Source organism: Trichomonas vaginalis, chromosome III (assembly GCF_026262505.1).
Source record: "Trichomonas vaginalis G3 chromosome III, whole genome shotgun sequence".
Taxonomy (NCBI): Eukaryota; Parabasalia; order Trichomonadida; family Trichomonadidae; genus Trichomonas; species Trichomonas vaginalis.
The window spans coordinates 16,032,812-16,050,815 of NC_067205.1; the positions used below are offsets into that span (position 1 = coordinate 16,032,812).

Sequence of the window (18,004 nt, forward strand, 5' to 3'; positions counted from 1 at the left end):
ATGCAGAACGAACAGTTAAACGAATTTACTCCAGCAGAGCATATTCATCAGATTCGCTCATATTTCGATATCATAGACAATGCAGTTCAAATTGGTGACACTAATAGAAAATATTCTGACGCAAAGATTCCATCACAACCTGGAACTGCTAAAGATAACACATGGGTAACATTCAATCTCTTACCTCCTGGTGAAAATATGTTGGACCTTTACAATACATTCATTACGTATAAAATGGAAGGTCAATTTATTGTAGATAAAGAAATTGGTTCAGGTTCCAATAAAACAAACCCACCAGGATTTTGGATTGGTTTCGATGACGCTTTCTATGCAGTTGCTGGATATCAAATCCTTGCAAATGGTCGTATCGTATATTCTCAAGACAACGCAAGAGAAGAAGCATATATAACTTCAAACTCACAAACTACCGAACAAATAAAGAAAGTAGATGTTTTCTCAAAGACTCGACATGAAGATGTATGGAGTCATTCGGGAACATGCAGAACAGGACAAATTGTTAGTGGTCCAATTACAGCAGGAAAATCATTTGATTTTAAGTTCGTTTAAGAATTCCTGTTAGAAGATTCCTTCCATTAGAAGCTATTCGATTTATTCCAGCTTTTGCAGGAAACATTCAGCTTAAAGTAAAGTTCAGTAGCGACGCCTTACAATGCACATCTATATCTGTAAATGATATCATTGCTTTCAATCCAACTCTTAAAGTTGCATTTGCTTCAGATTCAAATCCACCGACAAATAAATTTGTTCCATGGAATGAACCATTCACTATGATAACGAAGGCAGTAGAAGCTAGTGGAACAGTTACTATTACAACTGTAACCCAGCAACTATTTCGAACAAAGATGGATTTTAATGAATGTTTCATTCATCCAAAGTCATTCTCTTTAGACCCTAACATTTATACAGAACTTGTAGAACATTATACAAACGAGGCTTTATGTTTTCCTGTTAAAGTTATGGATTGGATTCCTATGGACGGTTCATTCTCAAAGAATACAGATAGTTCAAGTGCAACATTTACAGCAGCTTATACGCCTATTAATGTTAAAAGTATTTGGGCACTATTTAGAAAGAAAGACAACTATTATGTTAATTTTGAGAACCCTAAGTTTAAATATCTTCAGCTTTCCATGGGAGCTTATGGAAATATGCCTGCAGAACCCGAAAAATCATATGGACCTGTATTTTATGAAATGGTTGCGAACGCCTGCAATACAAACAATGATATGATAGGATTTAATGAAGATGTTATGAGGTCATTGGTGGATGATGGTAGTGTGGAACATAAATGGGATAGCTATGACAACACACATTTCTTATGTGGTTTTCCAACAGAAGTGGACTTTTGCTTCCAGCAAGGTCAAACATCTACTGCTCCAATAACATACAAATTGTCTGTTAAAGGACCTATTGAACTAGCAACTGAAAATGTACCAAAGCCACTTATTGGATTTATGAGGGATTGTTGCTTTGCCATTCAGGTGCGTGCTAATGGCATCCCAATAATAAGATTAGATGACTATAACTTAGCTACGGACGACGTGAGGAATAAAGGATGAACGTTTATTTTTAAAGCTTATAAATGAGTTCTTCATCAAGCTCTCGTGAACCTTCACCATCTTGTGAAACAAACTTTACCAAACGATTATGGAGCACCTATTGAATATTTCTTACGAGCTGCACAATGGCAAAGAGCAGTCTCACCAAGGTTAGGTGTTCCACCAGCTCCTGTCAAAAATAGCATTTGGTCAAGTCCTTATATAAAATATGGTCTCCCACTAGGTTTGCTAGCTACAGAAGGAGCAGTTATGATGTTGAAAAGAAATAAAGCAAATGTTGTAAATAATACTGAAGTAGCTGAAGTTAAACAAACTCCAACACCTTCGCCAAAACCAACGCCTTCACAAGCAAAACCTTCAATGACTCCTGAACCTATGGAAGTACAAACTCCTGTTCAAAAGTCAACTCCTAAACCGACTCCAACATTTAAACCAGAACCTACTCCTCAAATAAATCGTAAAACTCCTGCGTTTCCTTAATGAAAAAATAACGTTATTTTTATTTAATATTAAAATTTTTATTTGATTGAAATGACAAATAAAGTCACTGAAGCAATGAAACAAAAGTTTTTGGTAGAATACATTAAATCAGGAACTATTCCAGAAGGTTTTTACATTCATACTATGAAGGATGGTAGAGTTCAGTTTAGAAAGATAAAGCAACCATTAGATAAAGAAGGTATATTAAGGAAGATTAAACTTCATGAGGACAACATTGCTGAACTTAAGAAGAAGTTAGAAGAGTTGGAGAAAGGAAGAGAGTTATAAAGCAATGAATTCAACAGGATAGAAATGAGGTTAGAAACCGGGTGAAAAAAGAGGTGAGATTTCACCACTTCACCTAAATTTATTTTTGTGCTATGTTTTCATACGTGTGAGGGTGGTGATATCATTTATTTTTAAGTTTATTTTTTTTATAAATGACAGAACAAAAATATAACATTTCTACTCAGCAGGAATGACACCCTTACTGACTATGTATTCGTTTAATGCTTGATGAAAACAATGGTACATATTATCGTATGGGTATACACAACGTCTGTTTCCATCGTCGTCGTATATGTAGAGCTCAAATCCAGTCCAACCTTCTTTTGTACAATATGTAGCTTTATTTAAGTATGCATTTATGTAGATAAGGCAATTTTCTTCATCGCTCCAGAAATAATTTTTGTTCTTTGTTGAAATAGTTTTCGTTCCTCTGCGACCATAAGGAATGTATGCAATGAACTTTGCGTCATAAGGGATTGTAATATATTCAGGGTTTCTTTCATCGTCAATGGGTCTGTCTTTGTTAAAATGCATGTTTCTCAGTTTTACTTGAGTTTTGAATAGTTCACGGAAACGTTCTGGGAAAGAGTCATAGTAAATGTAGTCAGACATGTCTTTGTAATGAAATAAAAAATTAAAAAAATAAAAATAAGGTTATTTTTATTTAGTGAGGACGGTAGTGAATTCGTTAGTGAAGTCGTTTATGTGTCAGATGGTTTTGTAAATATTTAAGGTTAAGTTGGTGTTATGGTTGTGTTGTAAAATATACGTTACCGGTTTCGTAAAGTGTCAAAACCGCTAAGTGGTGTACGGAGGCGCGCAGTGCCACAGTACGCAACTTAGGGATACTAACTATGAAGAACCGTCAGAATCTGAAAATCTTTCACTTCCAACAGATTATCCAAAATTCAACAAAAAATCTATATTTGGTTCCGATATCAAAGTACCACCAGATTGGAAAAGGTTTTCATTTTTCTTCAAGGCGAAGGAAATTCCAGATGATCCTCAAGAATTCCAAAATTTATTATCCAAATTTAAACAAGATCTTTATAATACGTACTCGTCTTTAATTCGTATTAATGAAGAAAACATCTCGGCTGTTGCAGTTTACGATTCTCAGCAAGCAAAAGAAATTATGAATTCAGCTTTTACTGATTTTCATAACTTTGAGAAAATTAAGATAAATGCAATCAATTATCTTAACGTCCTCAGCCACAATCCACCATCTCTTGAAATGATAGCAGATTTTCATCCTGATTTGATACAACTTCCACAGACACTCAGAAAAACACATGATAAGCCTAAAAAACAAAAGCTTGGTATCAAGCTTGGAAAAAATCTCAGTTTTCTTGCCGTTATTGTTCAACTTATTACATTTCGACCATTAATGCACAAACTATTTGACGAATTATTCTCTAATCCCAATGAGCAACAGTTAATATACAAAGAAATATTATCGCTCACAAATCGGAACTTTTCGGAAAATGCAGATGTTACTTATCTGTATCACCTGTACTCGAAACGGCAAAAGATACATCAAGCTGATCCAATTGATGCTTTCAAACAATTACAAGAATCGCTTGCATGTGAAGCTAGGCAACTAGATCTTATTGATTATTTCAAAAAATTCTGCTGGGGATTTACAGATAAAATTGACATTCCTCTTGTTAATAATAACGAACTTCAAGTTACTCCTACTTTTTCAGATTATCTTTTTATTGATGTTGCTGGTTTTACGTTTCCATTGGATGATTACACATGGAATAACAATCCAGCTGTAAAATCCAAACTAGTAGCCATAATAACTTATCACAGTCGACAATATAATATTATTATTTTGGACGAAAACATCAATTCATGGATTCTCTTTTGTAATACCAAAATATCTTACATTCGTGATGAGGAATTGGCGAATAATTTAAACAAAGGCGCATATAATACACCGAAATATTTGATTTTCGAAAAAATTTATGTTTTTCAAAAATTAAATCTTTCATTTGTAATGTATGAATAAAATGTATGTATTTGATATAATTGATACATTCGAAATTTTTATTCTGAAAAAAATAATAAACAATTTTTGGCTTTTGTGATCTGATAATCTGTAAGAATAAATACCGACAAATTTTATTAATATTCATCGTAAAAGTATTCGGCTCTTGATGTAAATAAGGAATTTTTTTTTCAAAAGTTGCTTTTGAAGACTCTTTTATCAAGTAGCTGCATTTATTCATTGATAAGAAAGTATGCTGTACCAAAAATCGATAATTCACCACATTAATGGCCAATTTTGTTTTGCATTTCGACAAAAAAGCTCCTTTTATATAACATTACTGGGCGAAAATTAGAGTATCTACGATGACAAAACAAAATACATCAACTTGATTTTTTGCTAAGAAAATGTTTTTGGAGGTACCAAAATAGGTCTCGAAAAGCATTGGTTTTATTTAAGGTTATTTTTTCTGAGGGGGCTATCGTCTATAGGGCACCCTTAATAATAATATAATATCGCTTATTTTTTATTTTGCTTCTATTAAAATTTAGCATTTTATATCACCAATCATTAATCTTCTTAAGTAAGATTTATATTTTCACTTTATAATTTGTTCTAATCGAATATTTTTTATTCAAAAATTTTAACCCTATTTTTTGATAATAAATGTACCACCACATTTTCTACCTATATTTGATAAATGTCAAACATATTTTTACTTAATTTCCTTTAATTTTTTTATATTTTTTTTTATTCAGTCTCAATTTCATATTACTTTATATATTCTGGATATAAATTCCATAACTATATCATTGTATTTAAAAATATGGCTCAAATATGATTCTTTATAGGATTTTTTTGTAATACGCCAAAAAATCACGACTTCTAGCCTTCTCATTATGTGCATTATTCCTATAAACCGTCTTAGCCCCTGAATATATAGTTGCAAATTAGATAAACAATATAGCGCCAAATAAATTATTTATGATTATCGACAACACATAGCCATTCTGTTCTAACCATTAGGCAAAATACCCCGACAAGCCAAAAAAAGCACAACTCATGATCGTGCCAGACATCAATAATCTTTTGACGTGATTTGTGCCAAACTCTCAAGAAAATCAATAGTTGGCATTTATTCCTAATATGTTATTATAATGCATCATAGAGAACAAAAAATAATACCACATCAAAATAAAATAAGGCTGATTTCATCTCAAACTTTTAATTTTAACAAAGACACATATTGAAATATCATCACCACATATGGTAGAATATTGCCATATAATTGACACTTGACTTTTACACAAGCTCAAAATCAGCATCCCCATAGGATATTAGGTTTTCGAGAAAACAACACGGGATAAAAGTACACATATATATCTATCTAATTTCATAAAATCAAGTTGCTATATTTATCTGGAATGGTAAGATCCAACAAACAAGTGTGATTTGGTGTCACTTTTTTGTCCAATAACAAAAATTTAAGGGTATTCCTATTGACCGCTTAGCAAAAAGAAATAGGACAGCATTGCTTTGCTGGTATGCAGAGCATTGGGAAGAAATTAGTCCACATATACCTCAATATATCGAATTAGCAAAGAGACATTCTGAAAAAACCTGCTATTCTTTAGACCCTTTAGACATATCACAGCTCTTAAATTCCCATTAGTAATTATTAAATCCTTGTTGTTTACTATTAACTTTTTCAGTTTTTATATGTAAAACTCACAAAATCTTTATTGTGAATAATCTCATTTTTTGCATTCAGAATTTGCCACAATCATTTCAAAATCTAATATCTGAAAAAAACTAAATAAATCTAATCATATATGATAAAAGCAACAATTGTATATAAAATAATTAGCAAAATGTCATTGTGGAATTTGAATACTTCTGAAAATTTATGATCGTTGAGTAAAAATAATTAATTTTATTCTTTAATTTTAAGTATACAGACTTTTTCAAAAATTATTCGGAAATAAATTTAAAAAATTTATTTTGATAACAATATTGTTTAATCAAAGCATTTCGAAATTAAAATCATTTCCATTTCGGACTATCAATTTCAATTAATATTTTCAGAAAATTTTTTTTTGAAATTTTGTTATAATAAAAGGGAATCAAAATAAATAATACCAGATAATTTCATTCATATGTGATCTTTGAAATGATCGTTCTCATTCATTTTGATATTTTATTGATATGTATTTTTTTCTGTTTGATAAGAAAATATCAATTTACTCATATTTAATGTTTAATTTGTAATATTCATTTTCTTCGTTTGTCATTTATATTCTTTTTGAAAAATATTTTTTTGTTTTTGAAGATTATCAATTATGTCCTTCTTCAACAAAGCTGAACTGCTTGTCATTCATTCATTTATGCTATTGTTTTTTTAAATTAAATTATGTTTATTTTCATATCTTCATGGAAACGTGTTTATCATTGTAATTGAATTGCAATTGATTTAGTAAATGGTTTTTTGCTAAATTTTTCCATTTTATTTCAAATTTATATTTTATTTTATTATTTTTCCCTTTGATTTATGGAAATTGAAGATATAACCTCGTGTAGCATTACTTGTTTATATAATTTTTACTACTTCTTTTTTTCATTCTAAACTTTTTCCCAGTGATGATATTCAAAAAATATATGTCAATTCAATCTTAGTTTTGAAAACATACCGGTGGTTTATTTCAATATATTGAATTAAGAAGATTTTACTGTTAATTTTATCAATTATAAGCATACAACATATTTCTACCTCCTTCGGAACTGTTAAAATTAAATTGATTTCAATTTTGAGTAGAATATATCCACATCGAATATATTTATGCCCAAGTCAATATTGTTTATATTCTAGTTGATGTTAATTCTTTTGTGCTAACGTAAATTTTATTGCAAACAGTAGTAGGATATGATGGGTTTAGTGACTTTTTTTGTTACATCTATATATAGACGATACATTAAAATATATTTATTTATAAATCATTAAAAAATTAACATTAATTTTAAAATAATTTATTTTTTTATCTTTTATAAAAGAAGCTATATATAGATGATGTCAGATATTCCGCGATTAATTAAACATTGTTTAAATCCTGAATGGGTTAAACTTCAATTTAAAAATGAAGATTGTGAATTATTAAATGAATATGAAAGCCAAAATAAGCTAATGAGGTATAAATATAATGATAAAGAATATTTAATTTCATGGAATCAATGGAGTCATAATCAAAGACCTCATAAACGAGAAGAAGAAATTGAAAATAATGAAATGGAAATCATTGATGACATTAAAGAGGATGGAATTCCTAAATTTTGTAGAAAAACCTTTAGAACTAAGTTAGGAGCATATAAACGTAGAGTATTAAATCCTGAATATCTTAAACATTTATTTAAAAAGGAAGATTGTGAATTATTAAACGTTAATGAATATGAAAATGCTAAATCAAAACTGAGATATAAATATATTGGAAGTGATGAAAGGTGTAAAGATAAAGATAAAGTTTATTCAGTTTCATATAATAACTGGCACACGTTGGGGATAAGAAAACATTTAGGAGATTATGGTAAAAGTTCTGAATTCTTCAAATCTAGTATGTACGAGAGAGAAGAAGAAATCAGAAATAATTATTTTCATGAATGAAAGATTCACTACCATAATGAAATAAAAAAATAAACTTTAAAAATTCATGTCTCACATTTTTGAATAATTTATTTTTTAATTCGTAAGAAATGAGCGTCAAAACTAACGATGTGAAAACATTAGGATTCACAAACGAGGAAATAAAGGATATATTAGATGAGATGTGTTATGAAGTTAGTAAATATTATTTAAGAAATTGTCAAAAATTTGCCGAGTTATTAAATGATTTAGATTATGATGGAAAAATGAATAAAGATGATGTTATAAATTTCTTATATCCCACATCTGAAGAAGAAAAACCTAAAGAACCTGATGTTTTCCCTGAATATTATGAAGAACGGATTAAAGATGATGAATACGATGAAATTGAAATTGAAAAACTGGAAAAAATAAGAGATGAAATAGATGAAAAAATTAAGGAATTAAGAGAAGTTGAAAAATATAATGAAAATGAAGTAGAGGATTTAATGAATATCCCAGCTTCGGAATCAGAAGTTCAGAAATCTCATGAAGAAAGATATAAAAATTATGTCTCAGAATCAACACAAAATTTATTAGATGGCGAAATAGATGAAACACTTTCAGAAGAAGGTACTAAATTTATACGTAAACATAAGTTACAATTTATTGATAATGAAGAATACCCTTGTATCTTACTTTCACCACCTTTAGATTCCGAAAAATTCAAAAAAAGCTCTTAAAAACGTGACATATGCAACTAATACGATTAAGAAAGAAGATCATGATATTTACACAAATTATTATTTAAATAAATGCACAGGTGTTGATAAAGTTTTTGATTTATTAGATAAAATATCAAAAGAAACCATTGGAACATATAAAATTTTGTGTGATTGTGGTTTCATTATTGAAGATACTAATAATGTTTCATATGAAAGAACAGCACCGAAGGAAGATGAAGTGGAAAGGTCTATACCATTCGTTATTAAGAACATAAAAGATATGAAAACGTATAAGCATTATATTTATTCATTTATTTCAGAAAAAATGGAAGCAACCCATAAAACATCTTCTCATCATTTTATAGCTATTCATACATTCCTTTTCAAAGTTGTGAAATTAAATAAGACAGGAATTAGATTTAATGTATCCGGGTACGCATTCTTGAGTAAATTAAAATGTATTCGTCACGTCGCAGATGATAAAAATTTATGTGTTCTTAATTCATTTTATGGGCTTTAAAAAAAAACTTTATTTTTATTTATTTTTTTAATTTTTTTATTCTTACATAAATGAACAAAAACGGAACAGCTAAAATGAATGATAATCAAATTAGAGCAGAAGGTAGAAGGTTATTTAAACGCTTCTATAACATTCCTGATGGTGTTAATCCTAAAACTCGTAGAAGCTATTTAAATGAAGCAATAGATTCATATGAAGGGTTTGACATTTCATCAGAAAGTGAGAGATTAGCGAGAATGTTAAATGTTAATATTGATTTCTATTATTGTGATCCTCAACCAGAAGACGTGGACATAAATAAGGTAGACTTTTCCATTAGTGGAATCAATAATGATAGATCCAGAATTTGAAACAGTAAATATTTTATTAACACAGAGTCCATGTGGAAAACTTCACGCTGACAGAATAACAAACGTTGAAGCACTCACCGGCTATAAAGTTTGTCCATATTGTAAAGAAGAAGTTTATTCTATCCGTGATGATCCAGAAAGGAAAAACCAAAGAAGATTTTTAAAGCATTGTGAGAAATGTAAAGAAAATAATGGAAGATTAATTCAAGACGTTCAGTTGCAAAATACCCAGCAACCATATGCACCACATATTACGAAACAGAAGATATATCAGTGGTTATTAGCTCACAATTTGCAGAAATATTATAAACCGACAAGATTATTTACTTTTGACTTTGAAACATTAGAGACTAAAGAAGAATTACAACTTTCTGAGTGTGCAACTTTGAACGCTTACTTAAAACCATTCATGGTATCATCAACGGTTAAATTAAATGATAAAACATATACGAGGAATTTTTGCTTAACTTCGAGTGATTCTTTTATTTCTTGATTGGATTGAGTTTTTATTTTCAACCTGTTCATTAGTTGCTAAATCAAATATTGAAAATATGAAGAATTATTGGAGTCTCATACATTAAATGAAAAACAGAAGGAAGCATTTAAAGAACTTCTAGATGAGGAATTCAATAAAGTGAATATCATAGGTTTTAATTCGGGAAAGTTTGATTTAAATTTAATTCTTCGTGATTTAAACACTGCAAAATGGAAAATAAAATCAATGCTGGGTTCATTTCACAATTTAAGCAAATCATTGTAAAGAAAACAAACGTTCCATATGAATTGAGATTTATTGACATCAGAAATTATATAGCGGGTGGGACATTAGACCAATTCACTCAAGATTTCGGAAACAATAAATCACGTGTTAAATCCTTTTTCCCTTATCAATTCATCACATGGGAAAATTACGAAGAAGAATTATATAAAGAGGAACCATTCACTCAAGATTCATTTTATTCAGCATTAACCCAAGAAACTATATCAGATAGTGATTATCAAATATATCTCAATGATGCTAAAAATTTTAAGAATAGATTAGAATATTTTATTCATTATTGCAATAAAGATGTTGAAATTATGATTGACCCAATTGATAAAATTATTGAAGAAACATTTGTTTATAAAATTGATATGCTTCATAATCTTTCTTTATCATCGAATGCTTCAATGATTCGTTACGCTTTAGCATATAAAGACTTTAATCCTAATGAAAAATATCCTGAGGAAGAGATAGAATCAAGTTTGAATTAACGAAAAAGTATTGGAAATATAAAATTGAATCATATAAGAAACAAGAAATGAAAAAGCAGAAAGGGATACTAAAAATAATGTTTCAATGGATGATTTTCAATACTATCACGATTTAATCCTTTCATCTAAATGCAAAATGTGTGGTAAAGCGTTTACATATGCAAATAAACCAACATTGGATAGAATCGATAATGAAAAACCACATACCAAAGAAAATTGTCAGTTAATGTGTTGTTATTGCAATGTCGTAAAATCAAATAAAGATGAAGATGTTCAACGTTTAAGAATCAATTTAAGAAATTATGCATTAAAAAATAATTTACCAATGACTTTAGATTCAGTTGAAGCTTATCACATTCTCCGTAATGGAATTACTGGTGGTTTATCAAATGCTCAACATAGAGTAAATCTTAAAGGAATCACGCACATTAATAAACTTTCATATAGTCCAGAAACTAAAACTGTATCAAATGAGGACACCACCAACATTATGACTCATTTCGTTGGTGTTGATTTTAATTCATTATATCCTTCATCATTTTCATCTAATCCTCATGATTTCATTCAATATACTGACCATAAAATGTATATGCCGGGAAGATTGAATGGTGTTATCATTTGTGATACAGCAACAAAGAAAGCAAAAGCACTGGGAATAATTAATAAGAAAAATACTTTATTCGTGGCTGAAGTAAAGGGTCACATTGATGAAAAACACATTAATGATTACATAAACTTTTTACCGATAATAAGAAACTTAGATATTATCACAGATGAAAAAACAATTGGCAGTTTTATGTATAATTACATGAAATCAAACAATCTACCGGTTGACCAGAAACAGAGGAAATTAACGCAGTTAGCATCAACATACAACCAATATCAACCATTTTCTTCTTATTATCTTTGGTATCTAATCGACAGGTTTAATTTTATCATTGATGACATTCAATCAATTTTAACATTTACGAAAAACACTTGTTTTAATGAATTTGCGAACAAATTTATGAATGAAAGACAAAAGGCTGAATTAGAAGGAAATAAAGGAAAAAGTTTATTTTGCAAGATTTCACTTAATGGATCATATGGTTACGATGCAATGAATACACAAAATTACGCAAAGACTAAAATAATGAATGCACAGAAGTCACGCGTTGCATGTATGTCAAATAAGTTTAAAAACATAAGAGAAATAGGTGAGGATACATATCAAGTGATGCTTAAAGATAGATTTTATAGATGTGATACATGTTTACAAGAGGCATTCTTCACTTTAGATAATGCTAAATACTGGTATTTGGTTTTCATTTATGATTTTATGTATAAATGCATGGATGTTAATCGTTTTCATTTCATTGAAGGTGATACTGATTCATCTTATTGGGCAATCGCTGGCGATCCAAATCTTCCTAACACTCAAGCATTTCAAGCAATTGTTACCGATAAACAATTTTATGATAAAAACATTTTCAAATTCGCACCATTTGATTTCTTCTGTTTTGATGAGAAATTTAAACCTAAATTAAAGAATAAAGCTGAAGAAAAAGCACATGAGAAGAAGTTATTGGGTTTAGCAATTGAGAAACAAGGTGATAACATGGTTGCTTTATGTCCTAAATGTTATACTTCATTCAACGGTTCAATTGATGGAAGTGATTTTAAAAAGATTACACAAAAAATGAAGGGTGTTAGTTTAAGACAAAATAAGCAATTAACACCTAAAAAATATTTGGATATAATAAATGATAAAGTGATATTTGATGGTCAAAATATTAATTTACAACTTAAAAACGGGTCAATGACTCGCTTAACAATCGGTAAGACTGCATTAACAGGAGCACACACTAAGGCTGTATGTTGTGAAAATGGATGTTGTATGCCATTTATTTAATACAATTTAAAATTTTATTTTTAATAAAATGCCACAGAAGAGACAAAAGGAACCGTTAATGATGGTTTTGATACTATGATTCAAAGAGGTGGGCACCCTTAAACATTTATTTTATTTTTATATAAATGGATAACATAGATTTAAAAATTTTAATTGATGATTTAGTATTTAATCAAAATTTTCTTGATTATTATGATTTAAAAGCATATCTCCAAAAATATGATAACAATATAACGGGTGATGATATGGAATATTATTATCCATATTATAAAAATGAAATTTTGAAATATCATGATAGAATAATTTCTGAAATTAAAGACAAAATTAAAAATAATGAATATTCAAAGGGAAAAACTAAATCACAACTTAAACAGTTGAAAGATTTCAAAAATAAAGTATTAACAGAAGAAGATATTGATGAATTATATAAATTATATAATCATGAGCCGCAAAAAACAAAGGAACAAAAACAAAAGGTGCAAAACACCCAGGTCCTTCAGACCATAAATGATGCACAAGCTTTAATTTATGATTCATTAGTTAAACCATATTCAGCCCGACTTTTAAATGAAGATCAACTTTTGGAATTCATCCTTCAACATAAACTCGAAGCGGGAAAGTATATCAAACCTTTATATACAGCATATTTAAAACAAATGAATAGAATACATCCAGAATTAATGAAGGAAGGAATGAATTCCAAAACTTCATCATCCAAAATCAAAGCAGATAAAATTAAACCACCTGCAACACCAAAACCTCCAACGACAGTACCACCTCCTCCTTCAGTTAATCCTTCATCATTCACTTTATTATATCCATTTCAAACATTAAAGAAGCAAAAAGATTTTAAAAAGGATTTCAAAATATTAAATAAACCAATTGACCCGAAAATTCAACCGTTAAAGGAAAAATTTAGTCGCCCTTCATTTGCACCATATCCATATTCATACGAAATCGATCATCTGGAATATTCAAAAGGAAAAGTTACTTATTTATTTGCCATTAACATTAACACTAGATATTTATATTGCATTCGAGTGAAAGGGAAAACAGAACAGGAAACAAGAAGAGCTATTCAATACTTACTAGATCATGAAAGAGTAGATAATATCAGGGGTGATGGTGATAAAGGATTTCAGGCAGCTATGACTCATTATTTCCCACAAATTAATTTTTTCTTTTCATCCTCTCCATATACGTTTCATAATAAAATAGTTGATGCGGTAATGAGAACTCTTAGAGATGCGTTAGGGGTTAACGGTCAGATATACTGGGATGGAAATCATGACTCCATCATACAACAGTTAGTATATTATTACAATAATACATGGCATAGAACAATAAACATGAAACCAGTGGAAATGAAAAATGATATTTCAAAAGAATGGGAATATATTAGAAAGCAAATGGAAGGTTGAATGATGTTAAACGTGAACAAATTAATTCGGGGCTCATGAATTTTAAACAAGGGGATAAAGTTTTGATTCATCTCGATTATGGAAAAACTGATAAATCAATGACAAAAAGAAGACGAAGATTTGACACAATAGCTGAATTTGTTAGATATATTAACGGCAATGCATTAGTTGAAGTTGACAATAAATTAATAGAAATTCCGATTTATTTTATTACTCCATTATATTTAAATAATATTTAATTTTTTTTTTTCGTAAGAAATGAGTGACAACAAAGCAGTCAAGAGTCCAGACGATGAATATAAAAAGAAACTAAACAGAATTAAATCAAAAATATGCTATTACAAAAAGAAGCCGCAATGCGGTGGGGTTGAAAACGATAAGGAAATAATCGAAAAATTAGAAACTTATCGTTCAATCATTAAACTGAGTGAAGCAAAAATAAAAGAATTTAATAGAATAAATAAATTGATTGGAAGAGATGAATTTAATAAAGATGAATTTTTAAACTCAATCCAAATTTAATTTTTATTCCTCTTTGACAACATCTCTCTTTCCATCATTACTGCATAACCACATTTTCTCAGTTTTAGTGGTTTGTTTTTTTAACATGTTCTTGCATCATTTTTATCGTTTCCTCCCTTGTTATGATTCGTGGTAAATTTTGAGCTTGTGGGGTATCCATTTATGATAAAAATAAAAATTTGTCATCAGTTATTTTATCGTTAATGTTTTCAGGTCATTCAATAATGAATTATTTTTGAAGAACTGAAGGGGTCACCAGGTCACCAGGTAATTTAACTTCTCTGAAAAAATGAGACAACATGACATTTAGACAACAACACAGGGGGAAGGCAGTTATGAACGTATATGATTTGTCATGACTTCATCGTAATGAGTGTAAATCAGACAAAAATATATTTTATCGTTAATGTTTACGTTAATGTTTTGTGAAGAATATAGCAACTGTCTGAATTCCGGCGGTTGTTTTTTTATACAAAATTCTGAGTAAAATAATTTTTAGGGTAGATGGTTAGATCTAACCTCATTTCTAACCTCATGACATTTTGACAACAACACAGAAAATGCTTTGTCATGACTTCATCGTAATGAGTGTAAATGACCCAAAAATAAAGTTAGTTTTAAAATTATTTTTATTTTTTTATTCCTATATAAATGACAGCAACAAACAACAACAGCAACTTTATCGTTTCTGATGAACAAGTTATTGATTCATTAGCTGAGGAATTAGTTGTGGCAGAAACTAAAACCCTCAACGAAAGAATTGGTGAAAACAAGATTGATTTACATAACTACCTCAAACATGATGGAGGAAGAGGAAGGAAAACTGGTACAGCTTTATTAGCAAATAAAATTTCGAATTTAACGATTATAGATGTTGATATCAATAAATCGTACAATGATGAACTTAAAGAAACAGTTAGAAAAGATATTTTATCAAAACTTTCGGATAAAGATGTTATCGTTAAAACCGCTTCAGGAGGTCTTCACATTTATTGCAACACTAATTTCTTCTATGCAGTTTCGAACAGAATGATTAAATGTTATTCCTGCAATGATTATGATATTGACATAATGACTTCTATGGATGAATCAAAGCGTTCTTTAGTGGTTATGGCTGATTCAAGAGTTCGCAAGAATGCATCAGAACCAATCAATACATACTCATTCATTCGCGGAAGTTATGATTCAACATTAACTAGAACAGTGAATGATATATTAAATGATTTGAATATTAAGGTAAGAGTTGAACAGAAGAACGAAGAAATAAAGACTATCATGAATGAAAACAAAGATGTAAACATTGACGATAAACTAGCTCAAAGCATAGTTGATGGCATCAGTGATTTTGAAGTACATAATGACGGTGGAAACATGAATTTAGAAAAAGAAGTTACATTATTCACATTGTTTCAAGCAATTAATTCGTTACCTAATCATTTAATTAATGAAGCATACGATAACGTTTATAACTTCTGCAATTTAACTGAAAATGCAAAAAGTAATTTTGAAAAAGCACGTAGTAGATATGCACATTTAATGACTTCTCCATTTGTTTTAGTGAAGATTCTAAAACTTTATCAAAAGGAATATTATGATGAATATGTTTTACCTTTATTACGTAAGCCAAAAATAACATTTGATATAAAACTTGATGACTCGTTTTTGATAACAGATATTAGACGCAGGGCTGAAAATCATCAGTATAAAAACAGTTCTGAAGTAATTGAGGATTTATCACGTGTAATCCGTTTTGTAGATTGTGGAAACAAATACTTCATTCAGAAAGATTACAACATACACGACAAAATGAATCAAATATCATTCGTTCTTCAATCAAACATGAAAGAGTCACTCAAAATGATTAAATTATTTAAAGAAGAAGGTAAAACCATAACAGCATGGGACGTACTATTAAATCAATTGTCTTCATTAACCGTTAAGGGTGTTTGCTTTAAATCTGATTCCCCAGATGTTTTCTCAACGTTTCAGGGTTATAAATACAACATTCTTGAAAAGCCTGATTACTCAAAAATTGAGATGTTTATGGATTTCATTAAAGAAGCCATTTGTGATAATAACGATGAAGTGTATAAATACCTTCTCGGCTGGATTGCATCAATGATTCAACATCCTGGTATCAAGAATGAAACAGCAATTATTTTGAAAGGACTTCAGGGAACAGGTAAAAACAGATTCACAGACATTATTTCTGAACTTCTCGCTGGTTATTCATGTAAAAACATTACTGAAATAAGTGAGCTAACGGGTAATTTCAACTCAGTAGTTGAAAATAAAATGTTTCTTGTACTTAATGAACTCAAGAATGTAGGTGAAGACAGACTCGCAAACTTCAACGCTTTGAAATCAATTATAACGGATAATGAGATAAGAATTAATGAAAAGAATCAACCCAGAAGAACAGCTCAGAATGTTGCCAAATTCATTTTCGTAACTAACAACGTTTACCCTGTCAAAATTGAAGTTGGAGACAGAAGATACGTAGTTTTAAGAGTTAATGGTAAATTCAAGGGTCAATTTGATTACTTCAAGAATTTAATGGATTCATGCACAAAGGAATTTTATGATAATTTACTAACATATTTTATGCAATATGACCTTTCATCATTTAATGTACGAATCATTCCGATGACTGAAGCCAAACAAGATTTAATTGAATTATCAACAAATCCTTTAGATGTATGGATAAATACACATTATGATGAATTGTGTACAGGTATGACGTGTAAAAATGCTCTATTCTGCAAACCATCAGACATGAAAGACAAGAATTTTCAAATGAGCATTAAGGATAAATGTGATAGGAAACAAAGAAAAATAGATGGTAAACAAACATAGTATTATGTTTTGAAAGAAGAAATGAAAGGATTATATAAACAGGTTGAACCAAACGATAATGAGGATTCATTTACTGACGATGAAATACCTGTAAATGAAGCTTTATAAAGTATGATTGGAATTTATTTTTGCATTAATCCTGCTGTGTTGTCTAAATGTCATGTTGTCTCATTTTTTCAGAGAAGTTAAATTACCTGGTGACCTGGTGACCCCTTCAGTTCTTCAAAAATAATTCATAACTGCCTTCCCCCTGTGTTGTTGTCTAAATGTCATGTTGTCTCATTTTTCAGAGAAGTTAAATTACCTGGTGACCTGGTGACCCCTTCAGTTCTTCAAAAATAATTCATTATTGAATGACCTGAAAACATTAACGATAAAATAACTGATGACAAATTTTTATTTTTATCATAAATGGATACCCCACAAGCTCAAAATTTACCACGAATCATAACAAGGGAGGAAACGATAAAAATGATGCAAGAACATGTTAAAAATAACAAACCACTAAAACTGA

The 18,004-nt window shown here is 29.6% G+C and overlaps 6 protein-coding genes and 4 pseudogenes across 10 annotated transcripts, besides 3 other annotated features; 9 read left to right on the plus strand and 1 right to left on the minus strand.

Annotated features, from left to right (window-relative positions):
• On the plus strand, positions 1-1,251 carry TVAGG3_0710770 (annotated as a pseudogene). The gene has a single exon. A coding segment is annotated over exon 1 (1,251 nt).
• Positions 1-3,202: part of a mobile genetic element that runs on past the window's edge.
• On the plus strand, positions 1,604-2,057 carry TVAGG3_0710780 (annotated as a pseudogene). Its single transcript has one exon. A coding segment is annotated over exon 1 (454 nt).
• TVAGG3_0710790 (uncharacterized protein) lies at positions 2,112-2,348 on the plus strand (the record flags this gene model as incomplete). The annotated part of the gene is made up of 1 exon (XM_001306101.1): positions 2,112-2,348. The coding sequence occupies one exon, from the start codon at positions 2,112-2,114 to the stop codon at positions 2,346-2,348; it is 237 nt and encodes a 78-aa protein (XP_001306102.1).
• On the minus strand, positions 2,526-2,960 carry TVAGG3_0710800 (uncharacterized protein; the record flags this gene model as incomplete). The annotated part of the gene is made up of 1 exon (XM_001306102.1): positions 2,526-2,960. One exon carries the CDS (start codon positions 2,958-2,960, stop codon positions 2,526-2,528), a length of 435 nt encoding a protein of 144 aa, XP_001306103.1.
• A 281-nt stretch (positions 3,203-3,483) lies between the features above and the next one.
• Positions 3,484-4,362, plus strand: TVAGG3_0710810 (uncharacterized protein; the record flags this gene model as incomplete). The annotated part of the gene is made up of 1 exon (XM_001306103.1): positions 3,484-4,362. One exon carries the CDS (start codon positions 3,484-3,486, stop codon positions 4,360-4,362), a length of 879 nt encoding a protein of 292 aa, XP_001306104.1.
• Positions 4,363-4,806: 444 nt separating this feature from the next.
• Positions 4,807-4,839: a mobile genetic element.
• Positions 4,840-8,046: 3,207 nt separating this feature from the next.
• Positions 8,047-18,004: part of a mobile genetic element that runs on past the window's edge.
• On the plus strand, positions 8,083-9,196 carry TVAGG3_0710840 (annotated as a pseudogene). Its single transcript has one exon. A coding segment is annotated over exon 1 (1,114 nt).
• TVAGG3_0710850 (uncharacterized protein) lies at positions 12,119-12,691 on the plus strand (the record flags this gene model as incomplete). The annotated part of the gene is made up of 1 exon (XM_051243765.1): positions 12,119-12,691. One exon carries the CDS (start codon positions 12,119-12,121, stop codon positions 12,689-12,691), a length of 573 nt encoding a protein of 190 aa, XP_051090352.1.
• TVAGG3_0710860 lies at positions 12,817-14,244 on the plus strand (annotated as a pseudogene). The gene has a single exon. A coding segment is annotated over exon 1 (1,428 nt).
• On the plus strand, positions 15,286-15,837 carry TVAGG3_0710870 (Prim-pol domain family; the record flags this gene model as incomplete). The annotated part of the gene is made up of 1 exon (XM_051243766.1): positions 15,286-15,837. A coding segment is annotated over one exon (552 nt), but the record flags the coding sequence as incomplete, so codon positions are not given.
• On the plus strand, positions 16,441-17,490 carry TVAGG3_0710880 (uncharacterized protein; the record flags this gene model as incomplete). Its single annotated transcript, XM_051243767.1, has 1 exon — positions 16,441-17,490. One exon carries the CDS (start codon positions 16,441-16,443, stop codon positions 17,488-17,490), a length of 1,050 nt encoding a protein of 349 aa, XP_051090354.1.